The sequence below is a fragment of the Struthio camelus genome, chromosome 2 (genome assembly GCF_040807025.1).
Source record: "Struthio camelus isolate bStrCam1 chromosome 2, bStrCam1.hap1, whole genome shotgun sequence".
Classification (NCBI taxonomy): domain Eukaryota; kingdom Metazoa; phylum Chordata; class Aves; order Struthioniformes; family Struthionidae; genus Struthio; species Struthio camelus.
Genome location: NC_090943.1, coordinates 164,098,163 through 164,122,393, shown reverse-complemented (window position 1 = coordinate 164,122,393; position 24,231 = coordinate 164,098,163). Strand labels below are relative to the sequence as shown.

The 24,231-nt window shown below is 38.5% G+C and overlaps 1 protein-coding gene across 1 annotated transcript in view; it reads left to right on the top strand.

The window, feature by feature from the left end:
• LOC104138370 (dynein axonemal assembly factor 11) overlaps positions 1–5,471 on the top strand; it is a 56,696-nt gene extending 51,225 nt beyond the window's left edge. The window contains exon 16 of the mRNA XM_068933342.1: positions 2,858–5,471. Within this exon, the coding sequence (XP_068789443.1) occupies positions 2,858–3,044 (187 nt within the window). The 3' untranslated portion in view covers positions 3,045–5,471. The remainder of the gene's footprint in view (positions 1–2,857) is intronic.
• The last annotated feature ends 18,760 nt before the right edge of the window (positions 5,472–24,231 follow it).

Genomic DNA, 24,231 nt, shown 5'->3' with positions numbered 1-24,231 from the left:
GCAGATATATGTGTCAAAGTTGAGATTACTTCAGTATAACTGAGTGCTGACATCAGCTAAAGATTTGTATCACAGTAGCTGAGGTGGTACCATGAAGCTATACTGTAAGTTTGAACACCAAAGAGCTACTCCTTTTATCGGAGAGGAACTCCTTGCTTCCAAATGTGGAACACATCTTGACCCTACTTCTACTGGGCAATGTGTTGATATATAAGGGTAGTGCACCTTTCTACTTCAGTGCACCAGTTTTCCATTGTCATGGGGTTTGTTAAGAACTCTGTATCAGTCGCACAATGTTAGAGCTCCAAACAGTATCAAAACAGCATCAACCCCATAAAAAGTATCAGAACAGTGTACATTCAGCTGTGGCGTCAAAGACCTTTAATTTACCTATCTCCTTCCTTTCCTTCAGCAGGAAAACCTCGGCCTAGAAAAGAAACCAATCCTAAATTTTTACAGGCCTTTTCAGAAAGATCTCGTTTCTCTCTTCCTTTTTAGCATATCGAAAAATGAATGCCATATTCCAACAGTAGTCTAATTAGAAACAAGTATAGAATATATGATTATCTGTATCTAAGTATGTGACAAAAACTCTTTCTTTCTAGATATCCAAATCCCCATTGCTTGATTCTCAGTCTTTTCTATTGTCAGTTGCTAATAGACATTGGTAGATAACATGCACTGATTAAACTTTGAGAATGACTTATGTGTAAAATCCTTTCACAGCTTATTGACATGGCCTGTTACAAATGACACTCACTGTTAATTAGTTTCTTGTGTATTTAAGTATACTGTGCTAGTAAGCAATAAGCTATTCAAACTCCATAAAGTTTACTGTATTTTCATGACTGCTAATTTGTAAAATTGCAGAGCTGTTGAACAAATGCAAAATATCACTATTAATTAAAATACATCAAATCAAGGAAAAACTTTTCTAGCATGTGACTGAAGCACATACTGAGGCTAATTAACTTTCATATTTATGCTTTTTTAGCTTTTTCTGAGGTGCTTCAGAGTGGTAGGTTCACATCACAGAAGCAGAGATAAGATTCTGGACAGAGCATGCTCGTTCTGGAATCTCCCCAATAGCTACTAATAAAGGGATTCAATGTCACAGCACATCTCACAAATTATACAGGAAACCAAAACATTTTTTGCCTCTTGGGAATGAACATTTTCTAGAATGTTGCCACAAAATGAATCCATTTTTATTTTATTAAACTGTTTAGTATAATAAAAAATTTAATCTTATAAATTGAAGAACATTTAGGGTGAAGAAGAGTTGTCTTGCATCTGTCTTCATAAAATTCTTCTCTGAGTAGTTTTTGTTTGTTTGCGCTATTTGTAGGAGAAGGTTGTCGAAATTATTAAAACAAGGGGCTTCTCCAGTTGTCTTCTGCTGAGCAAAATGAGCAAATAATTCCCTTGGCACAAGAAAAATCTAGTGGCATAAGGCTGACGGAGGTGGTTAGACTGATTACCACCTCTTCTGCCAATCACGTTTCCCTCAGCACTAGCATAGCAGGAAGGGACGATATCTGCCATGAGTCCCTCTGCATCTTTCCTCCATTGGGATGGAGATCACGCACACACTGGGATTTCTGTTCAGGCCCCATAGGGGCTTGACGGAGGAACGCTGGCAGCTCTCTCCCTTTGTTCTAGCAACTAAAGATGTTGTATTCCCAGACTTTCTCCTCAAAGAATATTTTATTCAGCTAAAATCTTTTAATATTCTTTATTTACATATTCTCATTACCTATGTTGTCATCAAAGAAATGCATTTTTTCATCCACTGGCTTTACTGCTTTTTCTTTTGTTCTAGTCCTACTGAACCTTTCTGATCTCCTGGGAAAACATGTAGTTTTCTCACATCTTTGAGGAATGATATACTGCCTTTTGTAATGCTGAGCTTAGAACTTTGACTCAATGTAGCACACAGTATAGAAGAAAAATTAGTACTAGGATTTACAAATCATGTTGGAATTTGCAGAAATTAGAACATCGTTGTACAATTACTTTTCCATTTTCACATTTTTCATATAAACCGTTACAAATTACTTGAAAACAGATGAGATTTTTTCCATGTAAGTGTTTCAGCTCCTGTATTAGAAAAAAACAATGACTTTAAATGCTGCAAGACAGAAAATATAAGAATATTTTAAATCTCTGATCACGATGTGATATATGTCACCCTCATAAGTGTACTGTACACATCTTCAAGTGTGATCTAAAAGAAAATCCATAATATGGATCGAATCTGGAAATTGTTATAATTCTGACCTTGCTAATAATGTCATTCAAAATTTACTCATCATATAAACGTTGCTAGCCTTCATATTGCCAAAACATAAGAATTAGCTGGTATAAGCAAATAAATTAGTACAATTATATTGTCTCTCTAAATAAAGGTGTATTGCTGCTTTCCAAGTTTTAATCTGTCACATAAAGCTACTGTGAAGGAACTGAGCTAAAAATGAACAACAAAAAGTAAGAAAAAACAATTATGATCAAAACCTGTCTTGCATCAGAAGCTAACTATTTATAATGTGATACTGGCAATCATCATGTTCTGAATTAAAACAAATCATAGATGCCAAAAAATGAACTTTCAATATTGTTAGGCTAAGGTTTCATTTTTACAAAATCTTAAAAGTTTTTATAGTGACGTTTCTGTGTTTACACTGAGTTTTTGGTAACACTCAATTTACAATTCATAAAATCTCTTAATCCTGCTTTAATTGTACTCAGCAGCAAATCTCACACTGAAGTCAACAGGTTTATAAACTGCCCCTGAAACAGTGTTGTTACATTGAACACTGAAATTAAGTATTTTCCATTTATTTCCTTCTTGTTACAGAAGTGGACAAATTGAGAAATTAGAAGTGGATCCTAGTAAATATTCATTCCCTGATGTGACAAAGATAATCCAAGAAAAGGAACGAATTGGACAGGGTCCTATTAGGTTACAACCAGGAAAGATTACAGAGACGAAGAAGAGTTATGTTGATGTTGAAGATAATGAAGATGTTCCACCCTTGATTTGAAACGCTCTCAAATATTCCATCTATATTGGCCTGTATGCCTGAGTTGTTTTCATGACTCTATATGTAATATAAGTATAATGTATGCTGAAGTTGGAGAATATTACTACAGTTCTTGTCACAAACTTTGTTGAACTTGTGTTTTATGCTGCTTTTTCTGTTAGTGTATTGCTTCCATAAATTCTTTTTTTCTAGACTGTTTACTTAGTAAGTCTCAAATCAGAATGGGGTTCTATAAGTCAGATATTGTCACTGCTCTGCAGAATTTACTCTCTAGTTTAAAATATGACATATTGCTATAGAAAAAGAGGGAAGGAAGGAAGGAAGTACTTGTAATAAGATTTATGATCATTCTGACTAAACTGAAGCTATTTGAAATCTCTATGCATTCTTCTGGTGTTTTCTTTTCACATGAAGGAGAACAGTAAAAGAAAACAGTGTATTCTTGAACTGAGAGACTGCTGTAACCTACCATACATCAGTGAGTTTTCTGACATAACACAGAGCTCCTGGGTTCTGGAGCTGGTACAACAATGCCGCTCCTTGAAGATGCTAGGAGAGGTTAATGCTGAACAAAACATGTCAGAAATCTGGCACCGTAGCAGAGCTGGGAGAGATCAGCAAGAACATTTTAGTTCTTCCTCATACAGCTGCTCTGAAAGGTTCCAGCTTCGTCAGGCTCCTCCAGAAAATAGCAAGGTTAGCTTTTGAAGTCTGTGATTAGCTTTGGGATGAAATTAGGCTGAGCATCAGGAATGGCATGAGCTACTTCTCCTCTAACCTCCAACCATTTTTTAGCAACTAGAGAGTCCTTTTTCTTTCTGTCTTTTTTTTTTTTTCCCTCCTTCTCAGTTTCTAGATTGGCCCATGAATGAAACAGGCTGCATCAAAAAACAAACGTATTCTGGGATATCATTTCATGAGGAAATTACTGCAATGCAGTAGATCCTATTTTATTTTATTGTTGTCTGTTTTCCTAAGAAGAAAAAGGTAAATATTGAGAGAACAGTGGAATTTTGCAGATGGAGGATCTCAGCAAATATTTCTTGGTTTGGGTGGTTGTTGAAGTGAAGAATATATAGGAGACCTATGACTTAAACCTATATGAAACGAAACTTCATTAGCTCCATTGCCTAAAGAGCAATGGATTTAAGCATATTTGTGCTTAAATGCCTTTTTTGACCATTTGGTTAGACATTTAGCATAAATGCTGTAGTAAAAAAATCCCTTTGTTAGTTTTTTGTTTTTCCAATTTTAAGACCTCTATTATTCAAAAAACAAACAAACAAACAAAAAAAACAAAGAGAAAGCCCAAAGGAAAAAAGGAAAAAAAAAAAGGAAGTAGAGTGGTGTACATTACTTTGCTAATGAACTTGAAACTCTCTAAAAAGGAAGACTTAATTTTGTCTCATGTTATCTAGAACTTACTTAGGACAGAGAATGAAAATGCTCCTGATTCAAAACAGTGTGGAAAATGAAAGAAGCAGCTTTTGCTGCTAGCCAAATAGGACAGTGTGAGCAAATTAAACTTGAAAAGAATCTATGAGGATTTTGTGGTTGTATTTTGTTCTCCTCTTGAAGACAGTAAATTAATAAACTGTATTTATATCTATATCACTAAAACGCTACTTAAAATACATTGTTTAAGTAGCAATCTAGATTCAGATAGTGCCCATAATATCCCTCAGCGCATTATAAAGTTCATGATGTATTCTTTGATACTGCTATATCCCTGATTGTGTAAAAACGTCATGCAAAAATTTCAGTCGTTAGAAAGGAAACGTTGCTACTGAATTCTGTTGCTTTTAACCTCTCTGAAGTGATTTCTGGTTCTTCACAGATGTTTAATAAAAAGTTAAATGGTGTTTCTTAAAGCGCACTGAAGAGAAGCAGAATATATCCATCAACTTAGGCTGATGGATTTTAATTGATGCATTTTCTTCAGTCGCAGTTTGGAAAGGAGGTAGAATAAAAAAACAGGTTCATACTACAGCTACATATAAAGAGAGGTGAAAAGAAAGTACATCTATATCAAAGACATTAGCAATAGTTAAATTGGACATTATATGATCTATTATTGTATAATTTTTGATTTTTATTTTCCCATCTTGTGTGCTAACTTCATTTTTCCAATTTCAGAGTTAATTAATCCATGATATAAACCTCGCAAACCCTGAAATCTGCTGAGTCACTTCTACTCTGATAACTGGAGTATAAAAATGTCAACTTCTTTTCCAATAGACCACTCTTCTCTGTAAATTCCTAATTATTCCTACTGACTAAACTATGAAAAAAGTTGTGTCATAATACCTCTTTTACTTCTTTTTGATGCCACAGAACGTTTATATATCCATAAGGACAAATACGGGTTATTTTCTGCTTCACACATCAAAACATGTAAATCTGAGATGTAAAATATTAAAGTGTGAATCAAAAAGGACATTGCTTTACTTTCAGATCTTTGGCAGAATTTTCCCTATGGGTGGTAACAGTGATGAGGGGGAAATTTTCTTACTTTAAAGCATTTCAGTTTTTATCATAAATCGTTCGGTAATATGTGCATTATCCTGTCTCTTCCTTTTCACTTCATTATTATAATGCGGGTTATAGCCACAAGAAGTCCTAAAGTGGATACTTTCTTATGTAATTCTTAAATAATATAATTAGGCCTTTCTTCATTTCAGCTCATTTCTCTATTTCATCTGGTTTCCACTGGATAAATAATGCTATCTTTTGGAAAAAGATCCTGCTGAACTACAATTACATCTCATGGGAAAATTATTAAGAACAAGTGCCAAAACTTATGTGGAACTACTGAAAAAACAGCTGGTGCTATGGTCTTGGGATCCAATCTGAGAATGTGGTATATTCTGAGAGTCAACTCCAATAGAAGTGTCAACATGTGTATGGGCCACAGAGGATACAGAGGTTGACAACAGAGTACCTAGGAGTACAAGCACAGGATGATAGCAGAGCCCACAAAAGCATAAACACAAACCACAAATTATCAGCTATTAAAGGAATGATGCCTTGAGAGCTGGGCACAATCAGCTTTAAGGCATAAGAAAGGGAACAAAGAACATACGAAGAACAAAGAAAGAAGAATTAATTCCAGCATTGTCTCCCCCAGTTAAGGACGTGACACCTGATCAACGCTGTTGATTTTCAGTGCATTTTCAGCCCCCTCACTTTCAGCAGAAAAAGACCACTGCTTTTTGATTTGCCATTTGCCTCATTTTGCCACTGCAGGCTCAGCAAGTGTATATTGCTATATAATTGGGTTGAGTATTTCAGAATTTTAAAGAGTACTCTTGTGTGTTTGTGTGTATGTGTGTGTTACCATCTTTCACCTCTAACTGGATGATTGGATGAATCTAAGCAGTATGCAGCAGATAGGTCTATTCATCATTCAGTACACAGAAGATGTATGGGGATAATTGCAGCTTCTAGTAGTACTAAGAGTAATGATGATGTACAATGGTTCAGGAAGGACCTTGGATTTGCCACTGAAACTTCCACTTGCTCCAGAGCTGGGCAATAGGTTGTAAGTTTTGGATTGACTTTGTCAGAAGAAGAGAGTTCTGTTTCTGGTGCACAACGCAAAAGTAGTCTGTTTCCTCCCAGAGTTATGTTGATTCAGAAAGAAAAAAAAAAAAAAAAAGCAGAAAGCAGAAACCAGTGTTAACATTATTTCAGTATAAAACTATACTGCACATACTTTATTACAGCTTTGTTGTAGAACAACACATAGTAAAATAGCCAAAGCTGGACTCACAACTGCCTTTTTGCCTTGTAGTCTTAGATGCTCAGTATGGATATATGAATAAGGGTAGGGATAACGTCATTGGACATACAATATCTGCTTTCCCATTGCATGTTTCTAATGAGAATTCCCTCAAGGGTAAGCTGGTGAGTAGCAAATACATTTCTTACTGGTTAATGAATTGTGAAAGTAAGCCCTAAGGTAGCCTGAGCATTATTTTTTTTCGGAACAGTTGCTGAAGACCAGCTGTTAGCTGTCAAAACTATGCTGTGTTTGTAGCTGCGACCTCACTTCTATAGTCCTATCTGCCCAAACTTTATGAATCGCACTCTCAGAGGGTAGCATTTATGGCTAAGCATTGAACTTACCTGTTAGGCTCGCTCTTTTAAAATATGCCTTTAAGAATACCATGCTCTGCTTGCTGGTGAAGCCCACAGTGCAAGATACAAGATACTGACAGAAAGTATCGTGACTGCTATCCTGACTGGACCCCATGAAGGCCATAGTCAGAGTAAGCTTTAGGAGGAGATGGTATGGTGGAGATATGACAAAAGAAAGAAATACTTGTGTGGTAGGGATCAGAAATGTTTTACCTGCATGGCAGGCAGAAGATCCCAAGTACTACATGGAGCTTGTTGAAAAGCAGGTTTTCAGACAATGATGAAACTGCTTTTTTGTCTGGAAAGTACTCACAGCAGCTGATATATATCCACCACCCTAATTATCCATACTCTCTTTGCAAGATGAGGTACTTAAGCACCGACTTGGGTCCAGAGAAGACTCATTTTCAACAGCTTTTTGTGTTAGTGAGCTTGACAAAGAGGAAGGTCAGAATGCCATATTTTGGGACCTAAAAGACATGTTAGATGGCACCACTCTTTCTCCTACCCTCCAGCACATAGGTTTTGTTAGTCATTATTTAGCCATAAATGTTTGAGAAAAAAATATATTTCTTCTGTTACAGATCAACTGTAGTGTGTTGGGACTTAGCTCTCCTTCACACCATGTGAGCAATACGGACATAGTATACAACTATCTCCTTCTAGTATTAGAAATGTTTGTGTTTTAAAAAGCAGAAATGATCAAATAGAGTATTAATAGCAGTAGTTCTCCTGTTAGCTGCACAAAAATGCACAGGAACTCCGGTAATCAGCTGGGATTTCTCTGAGCTAGATTTCATACTAACTGTTCCTGCACAAAGCGGCTTACAATCCCAGCATTGTTAGAGTACATCAGGCTCCAAAACTGATTATTGGACTGGTTTCAGAATGACTTTACGATTGTTAAAAGTAGCACACACTTTTTGCATTAGCATTTAAGATTGATATGCGTCTCTAGTTCCTTTTAACCATGAATTAGCTGAGCTGATTTTAAAACTTATTAAATTTAGCAGAAGCAGGGAAGGAAAGGAAAGAAAATCATGCCCCCCCTCAGGTGACCCAACCCTCGGAGACGTTACTTCTGTTCCTCATTTCCTTTAACATGAAGGCAGTCAATCTGGACAGTCTCTTCTGTTCTGCCTTACGAGACATTCCTGTAGACAGTGTGACTATGTCCCTCCCCAGAACAGAAGCTCTCTTTTACAGAAAGCTTCCATGTGAGCCACACGTTTGTTTTAAAAAACGCTACCCCTACCATACCTGTAGAGAAAAGCCCTGCCTTGATAGAAATGTGCCAGGCATCAGGAGTCAAAAGTCTGTTCATTCAAAGAGATGATATAGTACAGGACCAGTCCCCTGCTTCTGGAATTCAGTATAATAGTTTGCTCTTTGATGAGTTCAGATCTGCACACAGTGCCAACTTTTCCATACAAGATACTGTATGGAGGTATCTCAACCTGTAGGAGATCCTTCTCCTTTTGACAACAGCATTTCTAGTATAAAGCATAGAAATATCATTACAGTCCACATTGGGAATTCCACCACTTTTACCAGGAATGCCATTTTCAATGTAGTAAAGCCTTAGCACCTGGGGGAGGGGACCCCAAATCTCTGAAATTCTGGCATGTTTCATATGAACAGAAGTACTTAAAAGCTCCATAACTCTGAACCGTTAGCATCTTTGTCCTCAGAAACTTTACAGAAAATAATATATGGAAAAGAGGAGACTGGTGAACATTTGGTTATAAAAATGTGGGCTGTGGCTAAGCTTTGACCCTTGTTTGTCTGCTTCCAATGCTAACCATCTGCAAGTCTACCGACAGGATAATTATGCCTGTTTTACAGTGTACATAAATTAGTGTTGGCTCCTCTGGTGTTGCAGCCAGGCAGCCAGCCATCTGACTTTTTAATTAAGTATTTCACTGAAATTGATAATAAAGTTCCAATATGCTTCCAGATTTAAATGAAAATGCAGTATTAAAAAATTTCAAAGGGAAAATATCCACAGAGATTTTATAGTCATCTATGTAGCAGAGCTGAAGTGAAGCATTATGTCAACTATGAAAGAAATCCAAGCTTATTGGTTCTCATGCACAGAGCTACATTCTGCAGTGAGAATCCTCTCAGGGAATAAAATTAATTTTTGAGTTTATTTCATTTTATTTTATTTTCCATTAATCTGAGACTTTGGTTAGACTTTTGAACATTTAAGGACATTGGTATCCTATGGGATTTTCAGAACTTCCTATGAGCTTCTCCTCAGCATCTAGTTACATCTTCAGATATTTAAATACTTACAAAAAAATCATCCCTCCCTTATGTCTATAGTTAAAGCTACATGGGTTTCACTAAAATATTTTTAGCTATTCTAAATAAAAATATTAATTTGTATGAATTTATGCATATAGTTTAGCTCAGTCTGGCAATTGATGAATGAAACTAAGTCACTTTTAAGCATTTTTAAACTTTTTCAAATGTGTCTCTGCTACAGGTCTACAGCATGTTAGGTGGATCAACTTAAGTGGACTTCTTCAAATTCAATTTACAGACAAATCTTGAGATTCACTTTGAACATCCTTACAGTGGTAATGAAGCATCAAAGGCTCCTGAGACATGTTAATGTGTACCTTGTAGACATGAACAGGAAGTCAGATTACTTCATGCTATGAGTGTTGGGGTGATTTCTATGGGGCTAAAGGTAATTTCTCACGCTTTATCAGCTGTGATGACACATAATTACATGACTGTGATCTGTAAAGCAAACTATCCCTCCTTATCAGTGTTTGACAGTGGACACTTAGCAACCTGGCTAATCAAAACCAGATTATACTACTAGAATTAATGATGCATTGAAAAGGTTTAGTGACTAATGGAAGCTTTTTAAAGCTTGTTCCAAAGGGATTACTTAGTTTAATATTTGCTTCTCGTAGTAGAGAAATATTTGGCACGGAAGTTATTCAGTCAAATGATTTTCTCTGGGTCAGCTCAACCCTGATATCTCATCATTGACTCATCATAGTTTATATTCTTTTGATAGAGAAGCTCTTTCTTCTTTCCTGCAGTATCAGTTCATTTGAGGCCATCACTGTACAGGATTCAAGGTCAGTTGGCAAAAGTGACCATTTCAATCAGCTTGGGATTGAAGTGAAAGGGAAGTCATTACTGAGAATAGGATGGCTGTAATATCTGAATCACAAGATCAAAGCAAATTGCTATATACCATTAGAGGCAGAGATGTCTGCCTTTTATATGGTGTACTGCATTAGTTTCAATCTTTGCTATCTCTTGAGATGTCAGACCTTAAGTTTGTTCCTGGGCCCTTCAGTCAGGAAAATAAATACATACCTTTGGTCACACAGGCTGAGATTCTGAATTTCCTTCCTTGGCTATACAGATCTTGTGTAGCGTTCCTTGACCTGGAGCCTTTTTCAGATTGGGAGAGAAGGTCTAACAAACCTGTTCATTTTGTCCAAGAAACGAGCACTTGTGTATAAATACAAGTATAAGTGTTCTCCCCACTACCTGTGCTGTGAAATGCCTTCACTGGTTTGGTATTTCCTTGTGCATACTTAACATGACAATGGGTCTTTGTTCATGTGGTTGTAGGATCTGTCTCATTCAGATACAGAAAAATTTGCCTGTGCTTTTACATGAAAGTAAAATGGACAGAAAAAATCCCTCTGATGCCTCCGACTTCATTTCAAAGCAGATGATTCCTCCTGAGCTAAACAGTGCGTAAGTTTTGAGCAGGTTTAGAATATAAATACAACACAAAACACATCAAATCTAGACTGCCCCAGGAAGACCACTAAGAGACTACCAGTCTGTCTTGCCTTTTTAGAGACAAAAGACTTAGAGCTGTTGTCACTATATTCCTCAGAGATTGGCCTGGGCTCAACTGGATTTGCAATCACACTCAAATGGTTGCTCTTCATCATTTGTCATCTTTCTCCTATCTGTGTCCCATACCTGTGTCCCATTTCATTCTGTGTACAGTAATTCGTGATAATATAGCCAGGTCACTGGTTCAGACCCTTGTATCCCTATTACCAAGGCCTGCATTAGGGGTACTCCACACTCCTTAGCCACATTTCCCAGCTCGGTTTCATCCAAGAGGAATCAATCTGCACACAATGAGATTGTCTAGCAATGCAAATAAGGGCCCTATATCTCAGACCTGCAGATTCCCAGAAGGTGCTGAGGTTTACTAATTTTCATAGCCTTTGCTAGCTTCCTGAGAAGGGCTGGGAATTTTCCACACATAACTCACTTCACTGGCATTTAAATTTTCTGTGAACCAGAGAGTCACAGGTGGGAAAAGGTCTTTATCTTCATCTTACAGGTGAGCAAATGAAGAATGTTATGTAAAGTGACATACTTCAGTCACTTAATTCAGCAGTCAGAGCTGGGGTTATAGTTCAGAAGCCCCTTATACTTGAGCATAGGTGACACAGCCATACTGATAAATTTCTTATGCAGTTGTCCGATAGCAGTCTAGATAAGAAGTGCCAGATGAGGCCATGCCAGGAGTCTATCCAGCCAAGATATGGCTCACTACAAAGCAGGCTACTTCATAGGGCAGTACAATAAAGGGAGCTGCAAAAAAGGCCCATAGCTCTGCATGTGGAGCAGTGACTGCACATCCTAATCCTCTGGAGGAGGATGCACTGGGACTGCAGTTCTCTTGCACACTCCAGCCTAGCCCTGTCCCTTCCCTCTTGTTCTGGGAGAGGTAGAATTCGATTTTGCTTACCCTGGGAAATATTGACCATTTCTGTAAAAGAATGATAGAAATTGTTGATCCTTCCCTAATACAATCTCAGACAATCAGCAAATGAAGGATATCCTGGCCTAAGGGCCAGGAGGTACGTCTGTGATGAAACACTCCTCCATGAATTTGTCTAGTCATTTTTTCGTACTACCTGTGCTTTTGACCTATTATAAACCTCCATTCTACATCTTGTAGCTTTTTGACAGTTTATGTATCTTATAAATATTGGTCTTTGTTCATCTTAAGCCTGTCAACTTTTCTTTGGGGATTCCTAGTTCCTTTGATCATTCCTGCCATCTTTCCCAGAACCTTTTCTAATTCTGTTACATTCTGGAATGACCAGGGCAATATGCAAGAAGGGAATGCTCTGTGGTTTTACATAGGGGCATGCTATCTCTCACTTTCCTACATATTCTTTATATTCTATTATCTTTTGACCACTGTCAAGCACGGTGCCGACATATTTAGGAAGTTATCTACAGGGACCTCAAATTTTATTTGCTGAGTGTCAATAAGTAGACGAGAAATTGCCAATAGATCAAGCTGTTTTAGGTAGGGTTATCTGCCCCTTTGCATTCAGAGACTGAATTGTGGCTTCATTCACTCACCCAACCACTCAGGATTTTGAGAAATTTTTGCAACTCTTCTCAGGCAGTTTGAGATATGGCTGCTCTAAATCTTTTTATTGCCTCAAAATTTATCTCAGCAAATGCTGTCATCTCACTGTTCTTCTCTTTTCTGGACCATTTGAGAAGATGTTGAGCAGCTCAGCTTTGAGCACATGTCTCTCTGGGGATCCACAGATAGCCCTCCTCCGTTGTGAAAACTGATCATTTATTCCTACTTTGTTTCCTGTCTTTAAGCAATTTTTAATCCATTAGATGACATTCGTTCTTATTCCATGACAGCCTAGTTCCCTTCATAGTCTTTCAACCTTGTCAAAAGCTTTTTGGAAAAGCTGAATGCATTATATCAACTAGAACATCCTTCTCCACATGCTCACTAAAAAATTTTGTCAGTTGAAATATTGACATTAAAACTTTCAAGTAACTAGTGATTTCTTTTGCTTCCATTTTTGATAACTAATCTGAGATGCCTCAAGAGGGCTGTATTTTTTTCACTGTTTTTAAGAAAGTGCTGAGACCCTACCTTTAGGAGGGATTGAATTTCCTTGGAGGAATTTAAACTTGAACATGCAGGATCATCAGTTCCTGCTTAAAATCTTGGTTTGGCTATGTGGAAATATACAAATAGGATGTGAAATATAGTAGAATTTCTTATTATGCTCAGCACTTGTTGTAAAGCTGAAGCTGGTCCCAAAACAAAATGGTAAGGAATTTCAAAAAAAGGTCTGTTCCAAAAAGTATAAAATAGACACATCTTGCTTCTCATACAGTTTTTTTTTTTTTTTTTTTTTTTGTCATTACAGCAAAGGGAAATGGTTTTATCTATACAGGCAGATAGGATGAACTAAGACACTATCAATTCCGGAGAAAGCAGAGGAGAGAGCTGGAGTGCTCTCTCTTCCTGGACCTGAGTTGAGGAGGAGGCAGAAGATGCTGAGATCCCTGCAAGAATTTTTGTCTGTTTCACTTCCTGACAGTAAATTGCTGGGAAGTTTGTAGGTAGGCACCAGATAACTGCCATCTTCATTTCCACACAAGTCTGAGGGCAAAGTGTTTTTCAAAAATATCATTTTCGACTGGAAAATCATTCTAGTAGAAAGGTTCTCCTACAGCTAGAAGTGTGAATTTTTAAATTTACCTTTTGACTCATTTTAAAATTCTTCTTTCATTTTCTTTTTAATGGTAAGGAACTCTTATTCTACACTGGAGCTGGAAAAAAACGGAATGCTCTCTTGTGCCTTTTAATCTTGAAAGAACATGTCGTTTTCATGTCAATAGACTGCATTTTCATCCTAGTAGACCTATTTTATACATCATTTGCATGCATTTGACTCTATGGCAATTAGCAAATGAATATCTGCATGTGATGCATCTTTCAGGGAAATGATAAGAGGTCAGTGAGGCACTTTACCATGTTCATCATATTCATTGGCATTTTGGGGAGAGGCAGTTACAGCAGCTCTACTAAATTTATTACTGCAGTCTGTCAGATGATTCAGACTTTTGACAGTTTACCCTTGAATACCCTGATAGAGTAACATAGAAATATGGTGGCCCATAAAAAATGCAGGAGTTTTTTAGACCTTAGTCAAGAAACTCATTGTGATTTTCACTGTAAAGTATTTTGCAGTGAAGTATGACTCTGAAGTCTAAATATAGCCTTTCAGATAGCAGTAGAGAATACATCAGTGAACCTGAGAACAGCAGTCGGGAGAAAGAGTTGTGGTCTGAATACAGGATATTTATGTAAATAAATGCTAAGCCTTCTTCTACCAAATCTGTATGAATTGGTCTCCTCCTCCATTCCTACATTTCAAGACAGGAAAGACTGGGCAGTCAAGAATCCATCTGCTTCTCCATTCAAAACTTTGAGAGGTGAACAGAAAGGTTCTGGTCTCTTGAAGCATCATGACCTGCATGGGTCAGACTTTCACCCTATAATGTCTTACATGGCATACCTACAAACTTCTCCCATCTATCCTTGGAAATAAGGTCTAATAGCCAATAAATCTATTCATGCACCATTAACCAGTGCTAAAGCTGTATATGTCAAACCTGGAGCAAGTGCGACATTGTGCTTTAATCCTGTCCCATGTCACTAAACAGAATTTCTTAACTGGTGGTGCAGGGTACTACAAAAAGCACTGAGGAGACTAGCACTTGCAGCATTGGGAAAACAAAGAAAATACCTCTCTCCTCTGTACTCACCTTTGGACATATCCATATGTCAAGGCACACCTCATCTCCAACAATGTTACAGCCAGCCCTGAGATCTTTCAGTGGCATCTTGCATGAGAGCTCACCCATTCAAACCTAAACATCAGTCTAAGGAAAACAAGAGGGTTCAACCTAGATGCAGTGGGAGATAAAATTATAGTAACAGAGGATAAGGAAAAACTAAATAATCTGCCTCATCTGAAAAGAGGACCCTCATTTGCTTTCATAGAGTCACATAGCGTTTAACTGAGGACAACAGCTCTACTCTGTGCCAATTTAGAGAAACAGAGTCCAGCCTGGGAAAGTCTTGGCCTGTGCTTGCTGCCCTATCTTGAATGTTGCACAAGCCAACGGAGACAGTCACCTTGTGTCCCTCCTCTAGTCTTCAGATGAAGTCCTTTCCATCCATGCTCCAGGCCTTAGTGACAAGCATTTATTTCCACCACACTTTTGAAGAGCAACACCCTGACTACTGGTGCTGCTGTGGCTATTTACTGTGCCAACTATATTGTCTTTGTCCTCATACTACCTGTCAAGCCATTAATTTAATCTGTAGTACGGCCTAAGAAGGAGAGGACTGCTGGCTTTTCTTTCCGTTAGGCAAGACTTCTTTGTACCTCAGAGGCTCTCAGAGAGCATGCAGAGCACAGAGAACAGCCCAGTGGCCAAGATAACTCTGCATAGTGCTTTGCTGGCTGCTGGCCCTGAGCAAAATGTGGTATTAGATGGGCAATCAAACCTAATGAGCTAAACATCCTTGCTGACCTTCAAATCAATGTCTATACTGCCTTTAAAGAGCGGTCTGCAGGGAGACTGAGAGCATGACAAGCTTCTTGGGCTGCTTGTCTCCTGCCTATATACTCCTCACAGACAGGCCAGTTTGCCTGGGAAGGAAAAACTGCATATGCTCCCACCGGGGTCCTTTGCCAATGCTGACAGAGTCACTGTTTGTCCAGACTGGTCCCCTAGTCATGAGAGGGGCTTTACATGACAGACTTGGCCTATACAGCAAGGGATAAAGGCTTGTGCACAGCCCAGTGGGGATCAGAGAATAACAGTAGAGAGCACTGTAGCACTCATACTGTGGCCGTCCAATAACTTCACGGCTCCCACTGGAAAGCTTCCTTGGTTTACTTTTAGATGAACTATAGTCCCTGAAGTAGCAAAACTATTGCAAAGCAGAAGGGCTTACATGAAATGAAAATTATCTCAATAGTTTAATAGGCTGCTTTTGAAAGCATGACTCCATTTGTTTGCTCTCTGAATCCATATTTCTGGGATAAGCACAGCTCTCTTCTGATTATGAGCGTGCTTGACTTTTTCCCAGTTGAAGGGTTTTATTTTTCATTGGCAGAAGAATCTTTTTTATTTGTTTTTCTCTCTCTTTTTTTTTTTTTTTTAAACTATTTCTTGGAGGAAGCTAATGCTTTTCACAGGTAGCCATAAGTCTGCACCCAGACAGGGTGTTGCATGAGGTAAGACACAGATTTTACACCAAATGTATCAGTAGAGTGCCAAAGCACATAAAATTCATGGTCTAGGAAGTGCAGGCTCCTACCCTGGAGATCTTAAAATCTAAGGACTTGCTTACTTGGGAAAAGTGACTGCATATACTCCTTGAATTAATGCAATTCTGGTTACTCCATGCAAAATGTCATCTAGGGACTGGAATACAGGCTACGTCTGAGGCTCATTACCCCATAGTTAGCACAGAGTAGTTACCCAACTCACTGCATACATTACTGGGAAGTAACTTTCCTGTGAAGGCAACACATTTTTAGCCAAGATAGAGAAAAGTAGACGTAAACAGGAAAATGAGGTTACAATGTCAAGTTTCTTAACAGTGTGAGCTTCAATCCCTGCCCCACCTCTGGCTCCAGAATAAATTATTGCTCTTTCAGAGCACAAATGAGAGTGCTTTATGTCACCTAAATCTAAGTGACATGCCTATGGTTCCTCATCCTCATAGTCAATGGCAAGAGATAGGAACCTTCAGAAAATTCATCCCTCCATAAAGTTTCTATAGGGTTAATAGGCTCCTAAGTTTGGCACTGCAACATGAATCTGTGCCTAATTTCTTATGTGGACAAACCCAGATATTGTGAAACTGAATTGCTTTTGCTGTCTTCACACCATCTTTACCAACTTGTGAAGTTTGCTATGAAAATGTCTTAGAAATCTGCATGTTCCTCCCTATTGCCAAGGATAAATTAATTTTGAAGGAAAGAAAATGGAAAAGTACTCTCTGAATTTCCCAAGATCTTGCTACAACTACAAAATGAACTGAAATGGATCAACTTGATGCATCTCTCTCTGACATTTCCATGTTAAACTAAGTAAATTCTAATGTAGAAAAATGCTGATAATTATTCTTACCTATCTACTATCTTACAACTTTTCAATTTTCAAAAAAATTAGCCAGTACTGGGACATGGCCTAAAAAACATTTACTTAATATATATTCATACCACAAAAGACAGTTTTATAACCGATACAGTTGTTTTTCTCTACTTCTAGTCATTAATCCTCTACTATTAAGTTTAAGCATTTAAAAATGCATTTCCTAGCTACTATTCATCATGAAAGCTTTGCTATTTGAGATATAACCAAAGGGTTTAGGGTATGGAAACCTAAAAAGAAAAAAACGTCCATGATCTGCTTGGATTTGATGTTGCCTTGTCCTGGGGTTAATTTGTGAATTTGAAAAATAAGTTGATCCTTGTTGGAAGGACAATATTTAATTAGCCTTGGGAAAAAAGATCAGCATCTCCTGCAAGAGTACAGAGAACAAAACTAAGGGAGGGTCTTGTCAAAGATGATCATAAAGCCTGAAGGACAGGTGAGACAATTGTAGGGAGTCCCCTTGTAGAGGTGTAGAGTGTGCAGATGTACAGAAAGGCTGCAGGTGAGTAAGACGTGGGGAAACTGATTTGAGCATCCTCCAGTTGGTCCATACAGGAATTTATAAGTAAGATACACCTTTGATTAAACATTCACAGCTTGCCACAAGCCTCTCACTGCAATGTCCACAGTGTTATGCTCCAATGATGAAACCTTGCCTTCCGGTTTGGGGCTTGAATGAATACTCACAGAGGAAAGGTGACGGAAGTTTGTAGCATCCTGGTTACTTGTACTACCTGTAGGCAGGCAGTAACTAAGGGAGTCTCAGATAGCAGATGCCTCATCCTTAGCTCCTTAGATAGCGGGGGTCTCCTGGCATGCCGCACCAAAGGGCTGAAGGCAGGTGATTCACAGCGTGCAGCACTCACTCACTCACTCTTAGATCCCTGCCCTTTTATAGGAAGGGAAGATTTGCAGGACTTTTTGGTGAAATTAGCTCATAGAAGACAAACCACTGTGAATGTAAAGTTTGTTAAATGCTTGGCAAATCAGTTGCTCGTGCATGTGTCTAGTTAGCTTGGGATTTGAAGATCTCTCTGAGGGAAGCCGGAGGGTAGGGGATGCATCACATGCTGCTTGTTTGTCACTTCTTTGTCAAAATTGTGTAGCTTATGTTAAATGCCTTATTAGCCAGGGCTTGACTTTCTGACATACAAAAATACATCATCTCTTTGAAACGGAGATGTCTGGATTATGGAGGACCCAAGACACATTTCTTCCAGCCTTGCAATGGATTAGACTGTGTTACTAGCTCAGAGAACAGTGACATTTTTCTTGTGTGATAGCTCTGCATATTTAGTTGCTGAGCAGAAGTCCCAATCAGACAGACCCAGACATGAATGAAAAAAATTATTCATTGACCTGTTGTACTTGGGGGACCGTTACATATAAAGAACGGGCGCTTTGCAAACAGTATCTACAAGCAGAGACAAATCTCCCAATCACTGTATCACTGGTAAAATGCTTTCCAATAGCTTTCATCTGTGGATCTATGAGCACAGTCATATTATTAATTTATCCTCAGAACCTCTCTACAAGTAAAGCTGATTTACTTCACTCCTGTCCAGAAGCTTACTACAGTGCAAAGTGGAGCGTAATATCACCATGACCGTGGGGTTTTGCTTCCTTTGGATTAGTCTCAGATGGTTATGGGAGGTAAAAATAAATAAATAAATAAGGCAAGTCTGAAGGAGCTCAGGGGGTTCAAAATAAATAAATAAATAAATAAGGCAAGTCTGAAGGAGCTCAGGAACGATGTGGCTGTGGCTGATACCATCTAGAGTAGGCACAGGTTTTGGGTGGCTGTCAGAAAAGGCAGAGGTGAAATTTCATCCAGTGAAATCAGTAGACTTTTTCACGGCTCTGATGAGCCTGAGAGCTCACTGTAAATACTGTGCTAGCTCCAGATGTCTCCTTAGCTCCAAATTGCTGAGCAAATAAAAAGCCACAAAATATAAAGAGAAATGAATGGAACATTAACCTTGAAATATCAAGCGCTCCAGAGGAAAGGAATACTAAAACCCGTGGTTCTCTTCAGAAAATCAGTGCTCCTTTAGTACATGCACCTGGTAGTTTTTATTCAGTCTTTCCTGTCTTTATATGGAAAGAATGAGAGACTGAATATTATGTAAAATTAAAAGGTATGGCTGAATTTGTGCTGAAATGAACCATCATAATTGTAGGAATTTGATTTTTTATGTGCCTGAAATATCTTCTTTGAACTAATACTTGTGTTAATCTTATTTTTATTTTTAATTTATTTAATTCTGAAAAGTGATTTAAACCCCAGAGATGCCTTGAAAGAAGCACCAGGCAATTCTATGCTCCTGCTTAATATTCAGAAGAAAGAGAAAAGAAGCTGTTAAAACTATCCATGGTCTGTGCCAAAGCTCCAAATGTCTTCTCTAAAAACTAATTACAACTTGGCATATGGGGTCCTGGCAAAAGTATTGCAATAAAAATAGAGGACAAGAAAAGAATAAATTCTCTCCATTAAAAAAAAATAATTCATAGAGCAAAACTCCTTGGTCTCCTGCGGCTTGCAAGCTGTTAATACAGAGCAGAGAAGAATATTTCCTAATTTAGTATGGACTTTCTTCTAAGAACTGCCAAACCTTCAAATGCCCCAGGAGAACTAGAGTAGCGGAGCTGTCCAGAATATGAGAGTTGTAATAGTTTTTGTCAGTCTCTACTTCCTGTCTGCAGAGCAAGTAATCCAACTGAAACAGCCATCTCTTATTCGGAGACTTGAACCCTACAAAGAAAACTAGACTCCAAAAGAGCAGGAGTTTGCCATTGACTTCTGTGGAACCAGTATTAAAGCTATTGGCCTTGATTTAGAAATCATTCATCGGCAACAAGGGCATTTGAAGTATATACTTAACACTAAGCCAGCAATTAAGTCTGATAGACTTTAACTTGGGACATCATGTTGGAAGTGTAACTGTCAGACGCTTTAGATTGCCTGCCTTTAGATTTCTACCACGTAGGTGTCTGTCTTTGTGCTAGTCACTCTTGATACCTTTATAGTCACTGAGAGAAATTAGCACCTTTAAGATGTGATTTAGTTATTTTTGGTGTTTACAATAAAGTGTCGATCAGTGCTGATGATTCTCCGCGCTTAGGCTTGGACGTTGCTCGTGTTTGTCGTCCCAGATAGTCCCTGAACACAGCTGAGGAGCTAACACAGGCCAGGGGCCATACCCCATGAGCAATGTGGATATTGCTATTTTATTTCACAGGGGAAAGAACTTCAATAAACTATAGTTGACTATGTTCTCTCAGACTAGACAAGGCTCTATTAATATTTGCTGGTTTTGCTAGTTTAGGTTTCGATCTACTACACAGGGTTATTGCAGAAAGCTTTGGGTTCATTTAGCCTGAAATGAAGAGGTAGAGTGAAACTTGTTATTCTTAAAACTAAAGGAGTTGTGTGCCTTTTTTAGCTAAACATCTCCCACATTAACGAGTATGAAATATCCAGGGACACTGCCATGGGGAAAACACCAAAAAACTGGTCATGTACTGACTACATAAAACAGATTAATCAAATTTACTATAATTTTATCAAGATCGTATTATTTCTACAACTTCACCTTGCATTTCATTACCAAGGGCAAGTGTAGCAAATAATTTAAACATTATCACTTATGCAAATGTTTTCTTTTTGTTTTTCTTTTCATTCAGTAAACAAGGTTGCACTTATCTTCCCTGGTAACAGGAGCACTTCAATCTATTAATAGAACTAGAAGGAAATTGAATGATGTTAAGCACAGTTCTTATTCCGGAATTAAACGGTAATGAAAAGAAATAGAAGATAAAGCTTAACCAAATAAATCAATTTTCACCAGTGCAATAAATGAAAACGCTGAGATCTGTGAACTTTTCATAAACACCTAGCGGATTCTCCTTTGTTTGCAAACAGTAAATAACAGGATGCCCACAGAAAACAGAGAATCGAATGTGTGAATTAGATTCATAAATAAGTGAATGAGGAGGGTTTCAACGAGAGTTGGGTATGGCCGTTCAGGGAAAAGAAGAGCCATCAGGGATGCTGCAGTTGGAGAGAGCAGCACAGAGTGAGGTTTGAGCTCTGAGAGTCACACAGTGCAGTGAGCCTCCACAGAGGTTACCCACAGGCATTACTGAAACACTTTGTGACAGTCCAAAAGCACCTCCTTAGAGAGGAGCTGACAAATACCCACAAACCTTCTAATCCAGCAGGCAAAAGCACAGAGAAATCCAGTGACTAGAAGCTGAAATACACTGACTAAGATAGAAAAATGAAGCAGATGTTTAACTAAGTGGATAATTAGCCATGACAACATCTTCATGGTGGATCAGATAAATTCTTTATCATTTCAAGCCTTTCAACTGTGACTGAATGCCTTCCACTATAAAAGTTATAGTTCCACTATAAGTTAAGTCATGGTATGTGCTATGTCTCATGAGTAAGATAGTAACAACAGCATTATTGGACCTCTTCCCTATTGAGGTATTTGCTGCATTTTTTGAGGAAGATAATCTAATGTTTCCTATAATCCAAGTTCAACCCTTTGCCCTGCTATTCTATTTTCTTACTGCCAGTTCCTCTTGAAGTCCTCCATGAGCTTTACTGCCTGGTGGTGCAGACAACCCCACTGCTTTCCGGACCAGAGGACGGCTTGCTTCTGTGTGGTCACTGCCAGTTCCAGCACAGCCTGATTTGGCCAGAAGGCTACTATAACCCTCCTCCCACACTCCCTCCAAACCAAGAATGCAGCCTCAGATTCAGAGAGACTGTCTGAGTTGCTCCTAAGACAGACATAGACATACTCTGTCCCTTCCTCGGCAGAGCTGGAGAGGAAATCATTTCTATTTTAAAAGGGGGGAACTGGGAATCTGGAGGTCAGGTCACTCACTGTGCATTATGCTTCTATGTGAGGCATTGATTCCTTCTAACAGATCCCTTTTGGATGATTTAATCTAATTACCAAGACAGAGATTTGGTGTGAAAAAGAAAAGGGACCAGTATGCAATGGCATGATCACAGGCCAGGGCCATGTGTCACTTGTGAGTTATTGTGACTGTCATTGAAGCTCAAAGGCATCTCATCTCATCGAGCGCAAAATTAGGGTTGCTGTGCATGGTGTTCAGAAATAGCACAGTATGTAAATGCAATTAAACCAGCATCGTTGATGATTCTGAGAGAATATGCCAGCTGAATAAGCCTCAGCAAAGCTGCAGTTGGCTCTGAGGGCTCCCTTCCACTTCTCCTGTGGAATAGCTACTCCTAAGGGAGTGAGAGGTCAACAATGGTAAAGACTGCAGTTACGATATGTGAAGACAGTCCTTACTTCTCTACCCTTCATCCCTGATGTGGCTTTTAGACTGCATCACAGTGTGGCCCCCTTGTCAAGCCCTTCTTATGCCCACTCACACACCACAGAAACAACCTGGCATCTGGTTCCCAGCACTCCTGAGGAAGCCCCAGGATCGCGAGAATTAGAGCACAGAGGGATTCAAGACACGTTCTCTGTTTTCCTAGGTTGGAACAGCTGTACCCAAATAGTCTCAAATGTTTTCCCAGTTTGCCTCTAAAAGCAGTGCCTATTGCAATGGTATGGAGAGATTATAGATGGAGAATTTTCTTACTGTAGGTTAAGGCATCATCATTAGTTCTATCCTCACTGAGCAGAGAATATGGTTTATCCTTTCCACAGCAACCTCACATGTATTCCAAGACTCGTAAAAGGCTCAACCAACCTCTCCCACTGTTTCCCAGCTCCAAAATGCTGCCCTCCTTTGGACATCTTTACCTATCCACTCTTACTCTTCTCATGTTGGAATTAAACAAAATTTGAGTTTGAGATACTTTTTTTTCCTAAGGATTGTGCATATGCTCGCAGAAGGTAATCTCACCTCAGAAGCTGACTGCAGCTATGTATATCTGTCTGCAATTTTCTTCTTCCTGGCACTAAGCCTTCCTTTGAACTGCTACTAGGAAGATGAGCAAAGTGTTTATTATATTAAAGGCGATAAAACAAAAGTATGATGGTTTCTTATCATTTGTAATATTCAATCACTGAATGAGAAACAAGAGCTTCCAAAACCTATAGGATTAAGGAAGATTCTATGGACAACCTTTTTATTCTATTCTGTTCCTTTATATGGATAAAGGCTTGTTTTGAATGTTCTGCTATTATGCAAGCCAAATTCTTATGAAGACCAAACACTTCATGCTTGGAAGAGTCAGCTGAAGTCTGAAGGACTTTGATGTTCACATTTTCAAAACATGCTCAGCAAGTTTATTTTCTTTGGTACCAGCCTTAATGTAGTTCTCAGAGGGGTACTGACAGGAATATGCGTAATTGTGTACTGAGCTTGATCTGTTTTGACTTCTGCAGCATGCAGCACACTGTGGATGGATAACCATTGCTTTGTGCTGCTCATTGGTTACGCTCTTGCATTGCTTTAGTTTACAAACTGAGCTGTGTCAAGTTAGTCTTTAGAACTTGTAGGCACATTGTAAATAGATAATAACACAACGCTAGAAAGATTTTGGCAGAGGGAAGCAAACTGAGGAAGAAGCAGCAATCACATTGGGACAGATTGCGGTAGGTGACGTAAAGGCAAAAATGTAAAACAATCAGGCAAATCCTAACTTAGTTAACTGAGGCAGAAAAACCTTCAATGATCTCCCAGATAGTTTATTTAACAACAATGTCCACTTCGGAAGTATTTAGGAACCTACTTTGGTTTGATTTCAGTAGCATCAGACACCTAAACCACTTTTGGAAACTTGAATTAAAAAAAAGCTTGTCAGGATTTGGCTCCATATTAGTTTATGTGGGAGATGATTCTCTATAAAAAGCCTTCAGGTTGAGGAGTGCTAATCCAGACAGATATGGAGGGATACAGTCCGGAAGCATCACCCTACCATATTCTGTTTTGAAGAGATGAAAAAGAAATGTGTTATATCTATTTTGATCCAAAGCTGGGTGGTTAAAAAAAAAATATATATATATATATATATATATATATATGTATATGA